The sequence below is a fragment of the Anguilla anguilla genome, chromosome 11 (genome assembly GCF_013347855.1).
Source record: "Anguilla anguilla isolate fAngAng1 chromosome 11, fAngAng1.pri, whole genome shotgun sequence".
Lineage (NCBI taxonomy): Eukaryota > Metazoa > Chordata > Actinopteri > Anguilliformes > Anguillidae > Anguilla > Anguilla anguilla.
Genome location: NC_049211.1, coordinates 41,006,325 through 41,026,993, shown reverse-complemented (window position 1 = coordinate 41,026,993; position 20,669 = coordinate 41,006,325). Strand labels below are relative to the sequence as shown.

The 20,669-nt window shown below is 43.6% G+C and overlaps 2 protein-coding genes across 3 annotated transcripts in view; both read left to right on the top strand.

The window, feature by feature from the left end:
* LOC118207253 (basement membrane-specific heparan sulfate proteoglycan core protein-like) overlaps positions 1-20,669 on the top strand; it is a 122,435-nt gene that overhangs the window by 57,982 nt on the left and 43,784 nt on the right. The gene's annotated exons all lie outside the window — the stretch shown is intronic.
* On the top strand, positions 4,243-7,420 carry LOC118207259. Of its 2 annotated transcripts, none has more exons than XM_035380649.1 (6): positions 4,243-4,544; positions 5,423-5,518; positions 6,635-6,703; positions 6,793-6,852; positions 7,008-7,070; positions 7,255-7,420. In XM_035380649.1, the coding sequence occupies exons 1-6, from the start codon at positions 4,247-4,249 to the stop codon at positions 7,266-7,268; spliced, it is 600 nt and encodes a 199-aa protein (XP_035236540.1). In that variant the 5' UTR covers positions 4,243-4,246; the 3' UTR covers positions 7,269-7,420. The 2 variants fall into 2 exon arrangements, with proteins under 2 accessions (XP_035236540.1, XP_035236539.1); XM_035380648.1 differs by having other exon boundaries at positions 5,420-5,518.

Here is a 20,669-nt window from a genome sequence, read left to right as displayed (position 1 = left end):
TTAGTTATTTGCTTCAAAAAATGACATGAAATAAAACGTTAAAATAACATCTCTTCAATGTTCTTATCTCCATTTCAGCTGATCGTCCTCAGACTGTCATAGTCACAGATCCCCCAGCCACAGTGATGTTCACAGGAGAAATGGTTAGCTTAGCTTGTGACATCAGGAAAGGGTCTGGCTGGAGATATTCATGGAGCAGAAACACCCAGGGAAGATTAGAGAGCCTCTATGCCCGCAGTACTGAAAGCCAACAAAAGCACATCCTGCACTCTGTAAGGGAGTCAGACAGTGGAGAGTACCTGTGTCAGGGTGAACGAGGACAAAACCCTGTGATCCAGTCGTTCCCTGGATCACTTCTGTTACATGTGTCTGGTGAGTTTGGGAGGTTTTCTTCAGTCCTTACCCATATGATCTGGAATGTGATGAAGACTGTCAATGTTTATGAATGCTAAGAAATGAGACTGAGCACATGCTTTACCTTTATCAGGTAAAAAGCCAAGGGCTGTTATTACCCAGAATCCCCCCAGTGGAGAAATTTACACAGGAGAGAGAGTCACCCTGAGCTGTGGGTTTGGGGGAGATCCTGCTGGCTGGGAGTATCTCTGGTACAAAGACACACTGAGACACACTGTGCCCAACACTGACAGCAGCAGGACTGATGGGTCCAGTTTCACCATCAGCTCTGCTGCTCTGGCCCACAGTGGAGAGTACCGCTGTAGAGCTGCAAGAGGAAGAAAACCTTTTTACTCAGACTACAGTGATCCTCTGACTTTAAAAATATCTGGTGAGAATTATTACAATAGTTTTTTATACTAGTCGAATATGGCTTTGATTTATTTATTAATAATTTACTAAAATTATGAGGAGCGTTTCATGATACTTTCATTTTTTAATTAAAAACTGTATTGATTTACAGTATTGCCTCAAACACATCTGACCATGCAGTCTGGATGGACAGAGGTCTTCCCCACTGAAACAGTGACTCTGAGGTGTGTAATTCAGGGCAGCCCTACAGAGTGGATGTATAAATGGTACAGAGATGGATGGGAGCTTCCTTTAGACAAGGCTAACTCCAGCAGTGTAAATGGAGACACATACACAATCCGCTCTGCTGATCAGTCACATGCTGGACTGTACACCTGCAGAGGAACACATACAAGGAGAGCATCTGTACACTCTCTGATTGGCAGCTCTGCTACATTGAGTGTACGAGGTAAATATGCTTTATTTTCTCTCAACAATTTGTATGTCATGTGTTCTTTCTTTCCAGACAAAACTGAGAAAAAGAACAATTTTACAATGTTATTTGGACCAAGAAATATGCTTTTGTATAATATTATGATCTGATGTGTCTTGTTCTGAATTACTGTGAGTTGCCAGTTTGGAGTACAGGTGTCAGAATACCATTATCCAGTCTTTCCATGGACAATTTATGTTAAATGTGTCTGATGGGTTTGTGATAATTGCTTCATTATTTAATCATATGATTAGGGACACTAGTTTGTCTAACCGTTTAGTCATATAGTACTTCAGTCCTCCGCCACCTAGAGGTCACTATAACCTCTTTGTTAAGCCTCCTCGGACATCTTAGTTGATATTTTAATTTGCACTAATTAAGCACAAATGATGATTGACTGAAGTGTTTACATGCGACACTCACATGTTAAATTTAATTTGATTATTTACTAAAATAGACCTTTCAGTATTTCTATATGTTGTACAGGGGCATGATAGGTATTGTTAGAAGCCTCAGTAAAAATGAGATCAGTTACAATGTTTGACTTAGAGGAAAAAGTTAAATAAAACATATATGCTCATGATCCAACTAAGGGACTAATCCTAGTCTTCAGTCAAGACCTTAAGTAGAATCTGGTGTCATAGAGTTGGGCAAAAACATAAACCTGAACCCTTACTGGCCATTTTCGGATTAGATTGGACACCCCTACTTCATATGGATGCGTTTTGCTTTTTACGTAAGCGATGCTCAATCCTGGTCCTGGACAGCCACAGAGTGTGCTGGTTTTTGTTTTTTGTTTAAGATCAGCGACCAATTGAGACCAAAGTAAGCAGGTAACCTGAGTTAAGCGTTTAATCTACTGCTTTAACTGATCAATTGCTGTACTACTCAAGTGCTGAATAACAATGTAAGCCAGCAAACCCTGTGGCTCTCCAGGTCCAGAAGGGTGGACCACTGGCTCAAAGCTATACTTTTCATAGCAGTTTAAAATAAATCCATGTTCTCCTTCCTGCCTGACTGTCACAATATTAGATCAACTCATCCATTACCTAATTAATTAGATCGACTAAAGTTTTATAAATGGCTGAATTAGAAATTCAGTTGTCTGAACAGTTACTTGACTATACTTTTGAGTGCCTATGGGGACCCCTAGAAGATAAGCAGTGAATTACAAGTTTAAATCCTTGCAGGTCACATGGTGGAGACATACTGGTGGCCGTACATATGGTCTTGTATGTGATGGAGAATGTATCTATTAATGCTAAATGACACTGAGCACATACCTTACCTTCATCAGGGGGAAAACCAAAACCTGTTATTACCCAGAATGCCCCCAGTAGAACGATGTACACAGGAGAGAGAGTCACCCTGAGCTGCGGGTTTGAGGGAGATCCTGCTGGCTGGGAGTATCTCTGGTACAAAGACCCACTGAGGCACACTGTGCCCAACACTGACAGCAGCAGGACTGATGGGTCCAGTTTCACCATCAGCACTGCTGCTCTGGCCGACAGTGGAGAGTACCGCTGTAGAGCTGCAAGAGGACGAAAACCTTTTTACTCAGACTACAGTGATCCTCTGACTTTTGAAATATCTGGTGAGAATGATTAAAATAGTAGAAAATGGCTTTGATGTATGTGCTTTAATAATTTAATAAAACATGTTTTATGATATTTTCAGTTTATAATTAAAATTGCATTGATTTACAGTATTACCTCATACATATCTGATCGTACAGTCTGGATGGACAGAGGTCTTCCTCACTGAAACAGTGACTCTGAGGTGTGTAATTCAGGGCATCTCTGCAGAGTGGAAGTATAAATGGTACAGAGATGGACGGGAGCTTCCTGTAGACAAGGCTAACTCGAGCAGTGTAAATGGAAACACATACACAATCCTCTCTGCTGATCAGTCACATGCTGGACTGTACACCTGCAGAGGAGAACTTACAAGGAGAGCATCTGTACACTCTCTGATTGGCAGCTCTGCTACATTGACTGTAAGAGGTAAATATGATTTATTTTGCATGTCCACAGTAAACTGATACATTTAAACTGCAAACTCTTTGCCACTATTTACAATTTTGTGTGTGTCTGGCTTGCATTGCCTTACATTAACCGAGTAAATACTGTTCCCTTGACTGAGATTTTGAAAATAACCATTTGGCAGTTATTGGTGCCATAATTGAGTTAAGAGGAGTGAGAGAGAGCTGCCAATCAGCTGCCTCTCATGCACAATGGGAATTTTATGAGCAGGGATAAATATGCAAATTAATGCACTTAAGACACTGAAATATTACGTTACATTACAGGCATTTGGCAGATGCTCTTATCCAGAGCGACGTACAACAAAGTGTGATAATATGCAGATTAATTCATGATGTCATATAACTACTGTCTGTGATAAATCTGAAGCCCAGTCGTTATTTTTTATGAGAACGTGCTGGACTCACAGAATCACAGCCTTACCCCTCACTGCAGGGCTGTGTGGTGCCAGTTGATAGGATGAATAAATTGTTGCTTATTCCCGTTTTTACCCGGTAACACAATTTAGAGCACGATTGTGTTGTCAGGCCTGTTGAGTTATTAGGCCTGAAACAAAATGTGTGAGTAATTTTATTTTTAAAATTAAAATAACATATTACAGTATTAGGCATACAATTCCTAGATAATTGTTCCGTTCATGAGTTGACGCGCAAGCTCCTATTGGTTATAAAGCCTGCCCGATTACTCACTTTGATGTCAAACAGCAACATGGTTCTGACATATTATAACTGGAGTACAGCACACTACATGCACCTATTAAGAAGGCAACAAATTTCATCAGCTGTCCACCAATGTGAAGAGAAATTCCCTTTTTTTGCTATCATGTGCCACGATAGGGAGAGAGACCATTCACTCCAACTACAGTAATTTTCTGCTATTAATCATGCAATGTAAGGCCTAGTGGATGAAGATTCCATGTCCTGTATCTTTTTCCCCCCGTATAACACGTTGAGTTGGATGATAAGCAATGTATGATCTTGCAGCTTTGCCTCAGGCAGTAGTGACCCTGGATGAAGGATGGATGGGGGTCTTCATCACTAAAGGCACTCTAGCAATGAGGTGTGAGCTTCAGGGCTTTACTTCTGCTGACTGGAACTACACGTGGTACAGAGACGGAACACAGATCTCACTAAACCACACTGAGGAGAGGCACACAGTGGGATTCTGGGATAGCTCCTCTGATGGAGAATATAGATGTAGTGGGAACAGGACAGACAGACCGTACTACTCCCTCATCAGTGAAGGCTTCATGACAAGCAATATCAGTAAGTTATAAAGCAATTTATAATTGAGGCCACAGACAAGTGAAGGGTTAAATCCATTGTACCCTTGTGTCGATCCTCACTTTTTATTTTCTAATATTAGTTGACTTCTTGATTTAAGATGTAAATTATAAAGAAGAAATGTAAATGAAATGTGTTAAACTGTGTATTATTTGTGTTCATTCACATACTGAATCCGGACTACTATATATACGTACATTTGCAATCAAGGCATACATAAAAAAGGGAAATATACACAGTGCCCTCCAAAATTATTCATGCCCTTGCTTGATAAAGATGAACAAAGAAGACATGCTCAAAATTTGATCATTTTATCAAGACTGTAAGAGATGTGTGTCACAATATTCACACCCATTCTCAATACTCTGCACCCGCTCTGCACTGAGCTGTCTTACATAGCGTTTCATGAGATTGGGGACCACATGGGAAGGGTCACTGACTATTGAATTTTTCCAGGTCCTTCTGAACTTTTGGTCTGAGCTTGTAGCCGGTCCTCCTGCCAAACTCTGATTGGAACCGGGTGTTTTTCTCTGGGCAATTCTATTATTATAAAATTGTGTAATTTTACCGTTTATTGAGCACACAGTATAGCGCATTATCTGTATTGTTTATGCAGCATTTCTCAACTTCATCAGGGGTGTGTGAACATATTTGGATGGTACTGTATGTAAATGCACAAATTTGAAATGTTTATCAATATGACAAATGCAGCAAAGCAAATTATTCCTGATTTCCTAACATAAATAAATTGCACAATTTTGTAATATTTGCCATGAAATTGGAATCGTTTAAATGATTTCAGTACTTTTGAATTATTATATTTTATCTCACGTAACCTTGCTCTTCTACCTCCACAGAAGGGCTGTACTTTATTGTGGCTCTTACTGGTTCTGTCATCATTTTCATAACCCTGGTGGTGCTGGCAGTCCAATGCTCTAAGAAATGCAGGACATCAGGTGTGTAGTAGCACTCATTGAACATGTCCATATATTACGCTATTATTTATACATTACACTTTAAAAGCTGTCTAATAATAATATCAGCATTGCTAAGTAAATGATAAAAGCATGTGAATTCAGAAGTATAAAATCACAGACAAGTGCTCATGGAATTAAATTTAATTGTTATAGTTTCTTGACCATTATATTATTGTATTCATTTAATTCCTCTATTTATGTATTCATTGATCCAGGTGAGTAGTATGGAACGCAGATGAGTGCCACAATGATAAATAAATTAATCAACAAATAAATAAATAAATGTGGAAAATAAAGATAAATAAAACAATCTAAAAATAAATAGTCTAAAAGTAAATAAATAAATCTGTAAAATAATATAGTAATGTAAATGTGTGTGCAAAAATGTGTAAAAAATGTAATTATACTTTTCTTTAATTTCAAGTAATTTTCAGATTTTCACATTTATTTATTCATTTATTTTCATATATATTTCCCTATGTATTTCTGCTTTTTTTGATGAGCACAATCTGTCAATCAACTTGCCTTGGTTCGCCCACCAAGTGTGAAGTTCCGCCCTTCCATGCGATCAGAACAACAGACAACATTTCTCAATGTGAGCAAGTACTTTAATAGAGAAGTTAGTCTCTCAAACATTGAAAGAAATTCTGGACATAGATGAATACGATGTGTATTCGAAAAAAAAAAAAAGAAAATGAATAGAGAAATATGTATGGAAATAAAATAATAAATAAACATGAAAATAAATGTATCCATCCACTATCTAACATATCTAACCGCTAATTCCTGGTTTGCGTAATGGGGAGTGCTGGAGCCTATCCCATCATGCATTGGACGAGAAGCAGGAATTCACCCTGGACTGGTCGCTAGTCCATCAGAGGGCACACACACCACTCGTACACTCAGACACTCATAGTGAAAATGAATTCGAAAATGAATTTAAAAAATAATTAAAGAAAAATTGCACATACATTTATATTTCTTCATTAATTTCCTGATTTATTGATGTATTTTTATATTATTTATTTCCAATTATTCTATGTTGACAATTCTCTGTGTTATTGCATGTTTGCCATTGTTTTTGTTTGTGAAAAGGCCGAATTAAAAGTCAGCCGGATGGGGGCGAGTTTTACTCCAGGGTAAATGCAGACTACATCAGCGCAGGTGAGGACCGGTCTTTCTGAGTTCTCGTCCGGTCACACTGTGTGCCACGTGTGAGTTGAATCTTCACCTTTCTCTGCTCTCTTCTCCAGATCATGGATTACCAGCCAATGCTGTGTATGAGGAAATAGGCCCTGCAACAGAAACAGAAGGTCAGGACAGAAACGTGTGACCGACAAGTACTAAACTAAAAAACCACAATACTTTCACAAACTGTCAGACGTTGCGTCCATTTAAACATCACATGCTCTGTGGAGCTCAAACTCAGTAGGTTCTTCCTTTAACCCCTCTGCTTTATTGACAACAGGTTATGAAGTAGTTGGGAAGCACAGTTTCTATTCAGCCGTTCAGTTAAAACCATTAAACCAAGGTAAGTTTATAATGAACTCTTAAGTTATTTTTCATAATCACTCTCCGTGAGTGACTTGTTTAAAGTGGTTTTTTTTTGTTGCCGGTGGGCAATAAAAATTGTATAAGTTTAAGTGTAACAGTTATTGATAATATGTTCTGATCTCGCATTCAAAAAAATGATGTGCATAATCCTTGCATTGCAGATCCTACTGCATAATTGGACACAGGGATCCATATTCACTCAGTCTTACCTTCATATGTGAGGGAATATATTCTTGCTATAGGTATATGCCACTATATCCTACTATATGTTTTCATATCATATGTATTTTAAGGTCACTATGTTGCACATTGAATAATGATATGCAGTTGAACCACCCTATTAATTTCCTGCTCTGTTTTTATAGTTTCCACAGTTATCCTTGAAATATGACTCTGCAGAACTCATAGGTCCTGTGTTGTGGAAAATTGTTGTTGAAGTTGATGAAACTTGATGAAAATGCATTAAATAATTTAATAAGCTTCTTATCCAGGAGTTCTCAGCCCAGGTCCCCCTTTTCATTGTTACCCAGTGCTTAATTTACCAGTTAAAGTAATTATCTACACAGTTAATCCAACTCATGTGGTTACTTAAATCTAAGTTGGCTCCTGAAAACAGACAATAGCCGCGTTTCCACCAAAAGTACCAGGAACTACTTTTCAAGGAACTAAAAGGTTCCTTCAGCCCATTGTTGTCTGCGTTTCCACCGCGGTCTGAAGTCCCGTGAAGATTAGGCAAATTAGCCCACTGACGTATGAAAAAGCGACGTTGTCGTCAGTCCATCTGTCCTATGATTTCTTCTGTAACCCCATACTACCACCGAAGTAGCCTACATTATTTTTTAATAACCGGGACAGCTCAGAGGGGTTTATTCCACTTAAGCCGCGTTTCCACCGCAGGAACTATACCCCGGAACTAGGAACCTTTTGAGGAACTCAGTGCGTTTCCACCGCAGGAACTAGGGTCTAAAATTAGTTCCTGGGGCTTTATTTTACCCCCCAAAAGGTTCCTGCTCGGGGGGTAGTACTTTCCGAAAGTACAGGAACCTTTTGGGTGGAGCTTGCAGCGCTGAACATTTCTGATTGGTCGAGTACTCGCAGCATTTGTGTTGTATTTATTTTCCACCATTACCCGCCATGTTTGAAAATATGCAGCGGCAAACCAATTTATTTTCATAATAACTTCAAATCAAACTTGTATGTTATGCGGCGCAGTAGCCTACTTTTGGTTATAGCCTGCCAACGTCTTGGAATTTTAACGTGTGCTCTTCTGCTCTTTTCTTGCTTTAGTATTCGTTTTATAAAATGCTAAGCATTCGTGCTGGGACAGCATATTACGTACTAAAACATTCAAACAGATTAATTTGGTTGCTGAATATTTTCTTCCGGATTTTCTTTGTTAGCCCGTTGTAATTGACTCAAAACGTTTGATACAGATGTGAGGTATGCGGTAGTTCTGCGTAATTAACATTGGTGATACAGTACAAGCAAACTGGAAATCACCTTCCGCACTTTTTGTCTGGGTAAAATAACAGGTTAATTCTAGTAATCTTCCCTTTAGCTTTTCAGACTGCCGTAATTTTACTCAATTTTACTGCCATTTTTCAATTCCACGAAAAGACCAGGAAGACTATGGACTAATTTGTGGTGCATGGTTCGCATCTGGAGGGCACACTTCGCTGGTCGGCTAGCAGTAACTTCGAAGGAAAGCAAACGGTGGCTGTACCACTACTAATTTACATTTTCACGCAAGTCCGAGTTTTCGTTCTATTCTTGTCATTTTGCGATTAGCCTATATGGAATTGACGACGAGAAAGTAATCAAACAGCAAATTGTTTACAACGTGTGCATGTTTTCTGCTGTTGTTGCCAGTTATACATATAAATGTGAATGCATTCTGTCGCTTCGGATGTCAAGACATAAAAGCGAATGTTCGCATAAAAACATAATGAATGTGTTTGAGAGGATATGAAAATATGAAAATCAATATGTTGGTAACCCGTTGTATATAAGTGGAATAAACCCCTCCGGGCTGTCCCGGTTATTAGAAAATAATGTAGGCTACTTCGGTGGTAGTATCAGGTTACAGAAGAAATCATATGACAGATGGACCGACGACAACGTCGCTTTTTCATACGTCAGTGGGCTAATTTGCCTAATCTTCGCGGTACTTTAGGCCCCGGTGGAAACGCAGACAACCATTGGCTGAAGGAACCATTTAGTTCCTGGTAAAGTAGTTCCTGGGACTGAAAGTTCCGGGTAATTTTGGTGGAAACGCGGCTTTATATACAACGGGTTACCAACAATGACTATATATGGTTACTTTTGTATCTATTGATTTTTATTGATTTAATCACCTGAAATTGAAATATTCTTCTGTAGCCGTTTGGGCATATTTTACCGTTGTCAAGCAAAACTGTCATTGGTAGTTGAACTTGGACCGTTGTTATGCAACAAATAGGATATAACATGTATGGTTAATAGTCAGATTGTAACTGTTTTATATATCCTCTCAAACACATTCATTATGTTTTTATGCGAACATTCACTTTCATGTCTTGACATCCGAAGCAACAGAATGCATTCACATTCCACACATAACTGGCAACAACAGCAGAAAACATGCACACGTTGTAAACAATTTGCTGTTGAATTGATTACTTTCTCATCGTCAATTCCATATAGGCTAATCGCAAAATGACAAGAATAGAACGAAAACTCGCACTTGTGTAAAAATTTAAAGTGCGCCCTCCAGATGCGAACCATGCACCATAAATTAGTCCAGTCTTCCTGGTCTTTTTGTGGAATTGAAGAATGGCAGAGTAAAATTACGGCAGTCTGAAAAAGCAAAAGGGACGATTACTAGAATTAACACGTTATTTTACCCTGACAAAAAGTGCGATGATTTCCAGTTTGCATTTACTGTATCGCCAATGTAAATTACGCACAACTACCGCATAGCTCACATAACTGTATCAAACGTTTTGAGTCAATTACAACAGGTTAACAAAGAAAATCCGGAAGAAAATATCCAGCAACCGAATTATAATTCCAAGACGTTGGCAGGCTATAACCAAAAAACTAGGCTACAGCGCCGCATAACATACAAGTTTGATTTGAAGTTATTATGAAAATAAATCGGTTTGCGGCTGCAGATTTTTAAACATGGCGGTTGAAATGAAAAACACTGCAAGTAGTCGACCAATCAGATATTTTCAGCGCTTGCGCCCCACCCCAAAGGTTCCGGTACTTTTGGAAAGTACTACCCCCCGAGCAGGGACTTTATTGGGGGTAAAATAAAGTCCCCGGAACTTAATTTAGACCCTAGTTCCTGTGGTCGAAACGCACTGAGTTCCTCAAAAGATTTCTAGTTCCGGGGTAAAGTTCCTGCGGTGGAAACGCGACTAATGGCACACCCAGGCCTGGATTAATGCACAGGGTCACCCAGGCAGTAGTAAAGGTTGTCCTAGTCCCGAGGCCCATGTTATCTTAATTCGGCCCTGGATGCACCCTGTTCATCAACAGGACCTGGGTTGAGAACCCCTAATTTAAGGTAATAAAACCTTTTGTAATTCTGTAATTTTGTCAATGTTTAAGAGTTGGCATTTGCTAACTAGTATTCTTTTCTTGTATTTAGGGGATATGGTTAAATGAAATAGCATTGGGACAGTGGCACACTTTTTGTCATTTTGTCTCTGTACTCCAGCACAATAAAAATATGTAAATATGATGATAAATTGCAGATTGTGTTTATTTGAAGGCATTTACATCCATATTGGGTGATTAGGGTAGGAATTACAGCCCTTTTTCCCTAATGGGTAGGGAACTGATCTTGCAACTGAAAGGTCACAGGTTTGATTCCCAGGTAGGACACTGCCGTTACAGGGTACTTGCTCTTCACTATAACCTGCATTCCTTCAGTACATATTCAGCTGTATAAATGGATGCAATGTAAAAAAAAAAAGCGATGTCAAAAGTTGTCTGTTAAATGACTGTAAAGCAACAAAGTTTAGATTCGTAATCAAACAATTCACGTGGTTAAAGTGCTTATTCTCAGCTTTGATTTAACCGTGTAGATCACACAGCACTTTTTATACATTACCCCCCTCGTCCTGATGTTTTCTCATCTTTAATCTCATCACCCGATTCGTCATTTCGTTTGGTTGCTATCCCACCTTTACGTTTCCATTTATCTTCATGCGTGTATCAGGGCAATGACTGGGTGACGGCCTGCCTGTTGTCGTAATTCCCTGATTATAACTTGTAATAATTCCATCTAATCACCATAAGACAAGAACTGCAGGCCCTTTGGCTGAAGGCGAGGCCCTTTGGATGAAGGCGAGGCCCTTTTTGAGGGAGTTGGGGCCCTTTGGATGAAGGCGAGGCCCTTTTTGAGGGAGTTGGGGCCCTTTGGATGAAGGCGAGGCCCTTTTTGAGGGAGTTGGGGCCCTTTGGATGAAGGCGAGGCCCTTTTTGAGGGAGTTGGGGCCCTTTGGATGAAGGCGAGGCCCTTTTTGAGGGAGTTGGGGCCCTTTGGATGAAGGCGAGGCTCTTTTTGAGGGAGTTGGGGCCCTTTGGATGAAGGCGAGGCCCTTTTTGAGGGAGTTGGGGCCCTACTTGCAGGGTGTACACTGCGTATAAGACAGACTGGTCTCATTATAAAAGCCTGCATCCTTCAAGTCTGGAATGTGGTTATTCATGTGGGATCTGCATTTGGACATTCTTACCATACCATTTAATTTGCCCTTCCCCATCTGGAGGATTTAGCATCAATTATGAACATATGAAAAATCATAACGTGTTTCACACAGGAGCACCCCTATTGAGCTTGTTCTCACACACATCAGTAGTCACACCGTATGAAAGGGGAAGAGAAAAGACATGGAAACGAGAGTAAAATGACCTCAGGGACCAACATGCTGCTGACTCCACGGCTGGTCCACTTATTACCACGCTTATCTGCACTTTCCCAAACGTGTGAGGTTTGTGGCGCAAACACGACTGGCTATTCCAAACTGGGCGAAGAAAGCCTGAAAAAAAATCTGAAATAATTTCAGACCCAATAAACATGGTGAAGTGAGAGAACAGCAACAAACTGCTCTGCTTTATCAATGGAGTGCTGGGTAACAGCGAGAATCTGCTCACCCAGCAGCCTTCCAGGACCAGGGTAGAGGGACAACTTTAGAGCTGGACAGAAGAGTGGGGAATTACTGCAACACCAGCCACCAGCCAAATGCCGGTGCGGTTCATCTGTGGCTGGTACGTCGGTCCACTCTACCAGCCACTTTGGCAGGGAACCAACCCATCACTCGGAGGTCCTGCTCTATTCTAAACTGTCTGGTATGAAGGGGAAACTAGCTGGGGGATTTTGCGGTGGGTCAGCCACTGAGGACGGCGGACGAAGAAGTTAGTTTCCTGCCCCGGTGGACGTTTCGCATTTAGGTCTCATTTCCACAATTCAGCACAAAGGGACGAGCAGTATTTCAATTACAGATTTCAAATGCTTTTGAACATTATGCAATTTGTATTCTTTATGTGATGGGAAAATCTGTGCACTGAGACAGAGGGAGGAGAATGAGACCGTGGACCGGTGGTAAATCCAGGCTTTACACCGCACACTTCCAAATGTCCCTACACAAACTTCTACATTTAAAACACATCCTTCATTTCACATAAAAATGCTACAGTACACTGTAACTGAAATAATGAACCATTAAATTCAGAAAGTGAACTGTCCCTTTAATATCCAGCAGTTTAGAATTCTGGTTCCTGGTGCACCCTAGTGGTAAAAATGAGCAACTACACAGATACACTCTGTTCAACTGTACAGCAGGCAGTCTCTGTTACTTATTTTTAAAATATTAAAATATTGGTTGGTGGTGACCAAATAAGGAATACACCGGACAAGTCAAAATTTGATTTCCAAAACAATTTGGCACTGTATTACAACCGGAAACTTTGACAACCTTGTTCAAGGAGAGACCGAGGTACAGAAACAAAACCTTTTCCTTTAATAAAACTTATTGACATTGCACAACAAAACTTTACTGAGAAATAATGCCCACCAATCAGAATCGAGGGTTTAGCCAAGCCGTTGTATAAATGATAATATGATATTTGTTCCTTATGGAAGATGGGGATACACCTCATTACTTACTTATCATGCATTACTTACCTTAGTTGTATAGTAAGTTTGCATTAGGTTGCTAGTTGGATTATTGCTACATTTGAACATAATAACATAACATAACTTGAACATAAGAAAGTAGAGATAAGTAGCCAACTAGTGTAAAATAACATGATGCCATGGGTTGGTTTTCTTCCTGTCCTCCCCAATTTTTTGAGTCACCAGCCAGCACTGATGTATTCTTTCATTTATTGGCTGGACCGCAACAGGGGGGCCAGCCCTACAAATGCGGATGTCTGTGACTGAGTGAGTGACTGAGTGAGTGATGAAGTTACACCATTGTTCGGCCGGATCACGTGTGTTAGGTCTGTATGTATATGGAAGCACTGCATGGCCTATCATATCATGATCAGTAAGAGTCAAGGCATAATATATAAAATCATAATAATGTCACTTTAGTCAGTCTTAACCATACATGTATTCTTTCATTTATTTCACCACGTCTACATATTCACATGAAATGTAGATTTCTTTATTTAACCAGGAAAAACCCCATTGAGATCGAAATCTCTTATGCAAGGGGGACCTGACATAAAACACAAAGTTATGAAGTTACACAAGACAGTAGACAAACAACAAATCAGTTACAAACATCAAATGGAGAAAGAGACAGCAGTGCAACAGTAAACGAAAAACTGGAAAGCACAGAAATATGTCATGAGGCTTCATTCTTGCTTTAGACATCGGATAAGTGCATTGCCAACACTGTGGTCATCGCAGCTGCCTCTATTATTAGGTATTAGGCAAAAAGTAGTATGCGTGTGATGGAAGATTTTGGAAAAAAAAAAAAAAAACGAACAAATTAAAAAACCCATATCCTCTATCACTCTGCACCCGTTTGTCGCTTGGTTGTTTTATGCGACAGTGCCCGACCACACGGCCTTTAATTGTTTCATCGCTGCCGTTTTTGAGATCTGCTGCTGGTGTATCTCACTGATTGTGCCACGGTAAAAATAAATTAACACGTTACCAGAGCAACCACTTCGGAAAAAGAGCTGTGAGAACGGTCCCTAACAGAGTTTGCGGTCTGCAAAAACAGTGCTAAGTGTTGACTTTTGTGTCAATTATTGTTGAACAGACTATAGTCACCTTGAACTACATATAAAAATATATGACATTACACTGTTTGACTGTCTGTTTCTCACACACACACACACACACACAAACACAAGCTGCACAAGAAGCTTCTTCTTCCAGCTCATACCAGTTTAAGCCCAGCTCATGCACTGCGATGTGAAAAGAAGCAGTGAATTGGCATACGTATCCTTGAGGAGAGGACATGTTTGAATGCGTGGTCTCGGAATGACTATTAAGAGCAGAGCAATCAAGATGGCTCCTGAAAATAATTGGGGCAGCAGAGTAGTACAATGGGTAAGAAGCTGGTCTTGTAACCTAAAGGTCCCCAGTTTGATTCCCCAGTAGGACACTGTTACGTCCCAAAAGCCAACCGAAGTTCCAATAACCAGGGACTACAACATAACAAACTAAACAAGGAGTCAAAATCTATATACAAAAATACAAGATTTATTACAAACAATGAGACAAGAAAACAGAACACAGTACCATATGTAGGCTGAACAGGATGGTTCAAGCAGAAAACAGACCAGAGCTAGGCAACTCTAATCTAAAAGAAACCACAGTTGACTTTCTGGCCTAACCATCTAAAAATGTCTTAAACAAGGAAACTGACTGACCACCTGCAACCTATAACAGAAAAGTACCAACACAGAAAACTAAACAATAGTGGCAAATTGTAACACACAAAAGAAAGGGAGTAAAAAGCCTGCTTTGAGGATGTGCTCATGTGTTCTATTTAAAAATAATTAAGGCAATGAAAAAATAAAATAAAATAAAGGTAAAGGGTAACGGGTAACTAACTGGTCTTCCAACCTAAAGGTCACAGGTTTGATTCTTGGGTAGGACACTGCCGTCGTACCCTTGAGCAAAGTACTTAACCTGCATTGCTTCAGTGTATATCCAGCTGTATAACTGGATGTAAATGCTACCGTATACAGAAAAGCTGTGTAAGTTGCTCTGGATAAGAGCATCTGCTGAATGCCTGTAATATTATATGTAATGCATTCATATCATCTGGAGCAGAGTTGTGCTGGTTTTCCTGTTATTGCCTTTGATATTTTGTCAGTGTAGCATCTTTCTACTTGGAATCACCTTGCCTGTGAGGTACAAGATGGTTTTACTGGTATCTGTTTAATATGAGTCTCTACTCTCGTTTTACATATATACATATATATATATATATATATATATATATATATATATATACATATAAGCTCCATAATGATCTATATCAAAGACATTTGTTTTTCTTAATTTGTCTCTGTACTCCACAATTTAACAATTCACATGTGGTTAAAGTGCAGATCCTCAGCTTTCATTACTATTACTATGTATGTACTTTTATACATTTTGGTTTCACCATCTAAAAATGATATCCCTTCTTATGAATAATAAAGCTTGGGACAAATGGCATATAATTAGTCAGGTGTGTTCAACTGCTTCATTAAGTGCAGGTATAAGAGAACTTTCAGTATCTACAGTGAGCACCATAATTCATTGGACAGTGATACATTTTTTGTTATTTTGGTTCTGTACTCTAGCACTTTGAGTTTGAAGGGATACAATGACAAGGGGGTTGAAGTACAGACTGTCAGCTTTAATTTGAGGATATTTTCATCCATATCGGATGAACCGTTTAGAAATGACAGTACCTTTTGTACATGGTCCCCCCATTTTAAGGTACTACAAGTATTTGTTGAATTGGCTTCAGAGAGCTGTTGATGTCTAGTCTTGAATCTCGACTTTGCAATTGCCTTCGGAGATTGTTTTTGGGGTGTGACAACATGAGGAAGACAGCAGTGTCGATGCAAATTAAGCTGGCCGTCATAAGGCTCAGAAATGAAGATCAACCAATCAGGAACATTGCAAAAACCCTGGGCATGCCCAAGTCAACAGTTTGGTTCATCATTAACAAGAAAAAAACAACTGGTGAACTCAATTATGTCAAAAGACCACTGTAGTGGATGACCGGAAAATACTATCTATGGTGAAGAAAACCCCCCTGACAACAGCCCAACAGATCAAAACACTCCTGGATGCAGGTGTAGATGTGTCAAAGCCTACCATACGTAGAAGACTACACCAGTAGGACTACAGAGGGTACACTACCAGATGCAAACCACCGATAAGCCTGAAGAACAGAAAGGCCAGATTACAGTTTGCTAAAAAGCACCTAAAAGATGGTAAATGGACTGCATTTATATAGCGCTTTTATCCAAAGCGCTTTACAATTGATGCCTCTCACTCACCAGAGCAGTTAGGGATTAGGTGTCTTGCTCAGGGACACTTTGACACGCCCAGGGTGGGGATCGAACCGGCAACCCTCCGACTGCCAGACAACCGTTCTTATGCCCTGAGCTATGTCGCCCCAAGACTTCTGAAACGAAGTCTTGTGGACAGATGAGACAAAGATTAACATGTACCAGAGTGATGGAAAGAGGAAAGTGTGGAGACAAAAAGGAAATGCCCATGATCCAAAGCATACCACCTCATCCGTGAAACATGGTGGAGGGGGTGTTATAGCTTGAGCCTGTATGGCTGCCAGTGGAACGGGCTCACTTGTCTTCATCGATGATGTGACTGCAGACAGAAGTAGAACAATGAATTATGAAGTCTACAGAAATATTTTATCTGCTCAGACAAAACCAAATTCCTCCAAACTCATTGGATGGCACTTCATCATGCAACAAGACAATGACTCGAAACATACTGCTAGAGCAACGAAGGGGATTTTGACGGCCAAAAAGTGGAAAATCCTTGACTGGTCGTGTCAGTCACCGGATATGAATCCAATTGAACATGCATTTTACATGCTGAAGAGGAGACTGAAGGCAAAAAGTCCCAGAAACAAACAGGAACTGAAGATGGCTGCAGTACATGTGACGGTACGGGTGCTGGGACCCAGGCGCAGAGTGGAAAAAACACGAAACTCAAAGGGGAGAAAATTAACAAAGACTTTACTTACAGAAAGGCAAACACACGGAACAGAAAAGGACACGAAGGGCAAAAACACAAACTCAAAAAATCTAAATAAGGCAAACAAACAGGGAACAGAAAGGACACGAAGGGCAAAAACACAAACTCAAAAAATATCTAAATAAAACAGAAAACAAGAGGAACTCACAAACATGGGCAGGGCAGAACACAGGCAGGTAGCAGACAAGGGCAGGTCAAACAAAACACAAGTCAGAACAAACACAGGCAGGTACATACGCTTGAAACCAACAGATATCGGGAACAAACACAACTCGGGAACAAACACAAACAGGTAAAAAAAAACGCAGGCAGGTATAAATGGTCTGAACATTAAGGCAACAAACACAAGCAGGCAGGAACATGTATGTCAGGTAACAAACACAAGGAACCAGCACCCGAGTCAAGGGAACAGAGAACTTAAATAGACAGGGGGGTGACAAGACACAGGTGAACTCAAAAAACAATCAAACCAGAAGGAGGGGATAACAAGACACAGGTGGGAACAATGATGGGATAACGAGACAACCAATAATACAATTAACAGGGGGGGAACAGGACACAAAACAGAAGTGCCGCCATCTGGCGGCCCAACAGGGAAAACGCAGACAGGAACACCGGAACATGACAGTACCCCCCCCCCAAGGGACGGCTCCTGACGTCCCAGGAGGCCGACCCGGGGAGGGAGTCAACAGAGGGTGGGGGCTGGAGACAGGACTTAGGACTGGACAAGACAAGAACAGGGACAGAACACGGGAACAAGACTCTGGACCGGACTCTGACGGGGGAACAGGACTCAGACAGGAACAGGGACTGGACACAGAACTGGGGTAGGAACAGGACTGGACTGGACAGGACAAGACTCAGGGCTGGACTGGACAGGACAGGAACAAAACAAGAACAAGACTCGGGGCTGGAGGGGAACTCGGGGCTGGAGGGGAACTCAGGGCTGGACGGGAACTCGGGGCTGGACGGGAACTCGGGGCTGGACGGGAACTCGGGGCTGGAAACAGGACTCAGGGCAGAAACAGGACTGGACAGGAACAGGACTGGACACAGGACTCAGGGCAGAAACAGGACTGGACAGGAACAGGACGGGACACAGGACTGGAACGGGACGCAGGACTCGGGACTGGAACGGGACGCAGGACTCGGGACTGGACTAGGACGGGGGAACAGGACTCGGGACTGGGCAGGACCCGGGCAACACGGGGAGACTCAGGGTTGGGCAGGACCCGGGCGACACGGGGAGACTCAGGGCTGGGCAGGACTCGGGGAAACTCAGGGCCCGCACATCGGGCGACACGGGGAAATTCAGGGCCCGCACATCGGGCGACACGGGGGAAACTCAGGGCCCGCACATCGGGCGACACGGGGGAGACTCAGGGCCCGCACATCGGGCGACACGGGGAAATTCAGGGCCCGCACTCCGGGCGACACGGGGAAATTCAGGGCCCGCACTCCGGGCGACACGGGGAAATTCAGGGCCCGCACTCCGGGCGACACGGGGACTCAGGAAACCAGGGGGGACTCGGACAGGGGCAAGGCAGACATACAGGACAGGACTGAGACGGGGCACGACAACACTGGACTGGGTTGGACAAGACTGAGGGGGAAACAGACTGCCAGATACTGGCACAATCGGGATACCTACAAGGACAAACACAGGGACAAGCAGGCGGGGAGGCACACGGCGACACCGACGGACACACAAAGGGACAGGCAGACAGGGAAGGCGAGGGGGGAGCCCAACAACTGACATAGGGACTGACACACAGGCAAACAAGACAAAACACACGCGGACTGGCACACTGACAGACAGGCAGACAGGCGGGCAAACACGTTTGCCGATGGGCTGACGGCTTGGGGGGCAGACAAACAGGCCAACAAACTGGCTGACACACATACGGGTAGACCAACAGACAAACAGGCGGGCAGACAATTAGACAGGGGGGCCGGGGAACACACGGACACACGGTTGGGAGGACGAACACCAAAGGGAGAATGGACACCAGGGGGAGTGACGAGGCCGGGGGAGGGACGACCACTGGGGGGAGGACGGACTCCGGGGAAGAGACGATCACTGGGGGAAGGACCGACACCGGGGGAGAGACGACCACTGGGGGGAGCGACGAGACCGGGGGAGGGACGACCACTGGGGGGAGGACAGACTCCGGGGAAGAGGCGACCACTGGGGGAAGCGACGATACCGGGGGAGAGACGATCACTGGGGGAAGGGCGAACACTAGGGGGAGCGAGAACACTAGGGGAAGCACGAACGCCAGGGGAAGCACGAACGCCAGGGGGCAAGGTGTGGACACTAGGGAGAGCGAGAACACTAGGGAAAGAACGGACACTGGGGGGCGCGAGAACACTAGGGGGAGCACGAACGCCAGGGGGAGCACGAACGCCAGGGGGCAAGGTGTGGACACTAGGGAGAGCAAGAACACTAGGGGAAGAACGGACACTGGGGGGCGCGAGAACACTAGGGGGAGCACGAACGCTAGGGGGAGAACGAACGCCAGGGGGAGCACGAACGCCAGGGGGAGCACGAACGCTAGGGGGCAAGGCAGGCGGCTTAGCCTGCGGGGCGGCCAGAGCAGTCTGCGGCGGCCCCTGCGGGACAACACATGGGACCGTTGTCCTCTCCGGGGCTCTGGACGGCTCTGGAGGCCTCTCCGGAGCTCTGGACGGCTCCGGAGGCCCCCCCGGGACTCGAGGCGGCTGCGGAGGCTCCCCTGGGGCTTGAGGCGGCTCCGGAGGCCCCCCCGGGGCTCGAGGCACAAGTACAGCCCGAAACTTGGGTGTAGCAGGCGGCCTCCGCGGAAGGGTCAGAGCAGGCGAGGCCTCCGGGGCTGGAGGCTGCTCTGGGGGCCTCTCTGGGGCTCGAGGCGGCTCTGGGGGCCTCTCCGGGGCTCGAGGCGGCTCTGGGGGCCTCTCCGGGGCTCGAGGCGGCTCTGGGGGCCTCTCCGGGGCTCGAGGCGGCTCTGGGGGCCTCTCCGGGGCCCGAGGCGGCTCTGGGGGCCTCTCCGGGGCTCGAGGCGGCTCTGGGGGCCTCTCCGGGGCTCGAGGCGGATCTGGGGGCCTCTCCGGGGCTCGAGGCGGCTCTGGGGGCCTCTCCGGGGCTCGAGGCGGATCTGGGGGCCTCTCCGGGGCTCGAGGCGGCTCTGGGGGCCCCTCCGGGACTTGAGGCAGAGCAGGCCGTGAAGGCCGCTCCGGGGCTTGAGGCAGAGCAGGCCGTGAAGGCCGCTCCGGGGCTTGAGGCAGAGCAGGCCGTGAAGGCCGCTCCGGGGCTTGAGGCAGAGCAGGCCGTGAAGGCCGCTCCGGGACTTGAGGCAGAGC

Excerpts from the sequence above, each read along its gene's own strand:
- LOC118207259 (XM_035380648.1), top strand. The coding sequence starts at position 4,247 with ATGTATGATCTTGCAGCTTTGCCTCAGGCAGTAGTGACCCTGGATGAA. Across the intron at positions 5,519-6,634 it reads TAAGAAATGCAGGACATCAG|GCCGAATTAAAAGTCAGCCG; the intron begins GTGTGTAGTAGC and ends GTTTGTGAAAAG. Across the intron at positions 6,853-7,007 it reads CCCTGCAACAGAAACAGAAG|GTTATGAAGTAGTTGGGAAG; the intron begins GTCAGGACAGAA and ends TATTGACAACAG.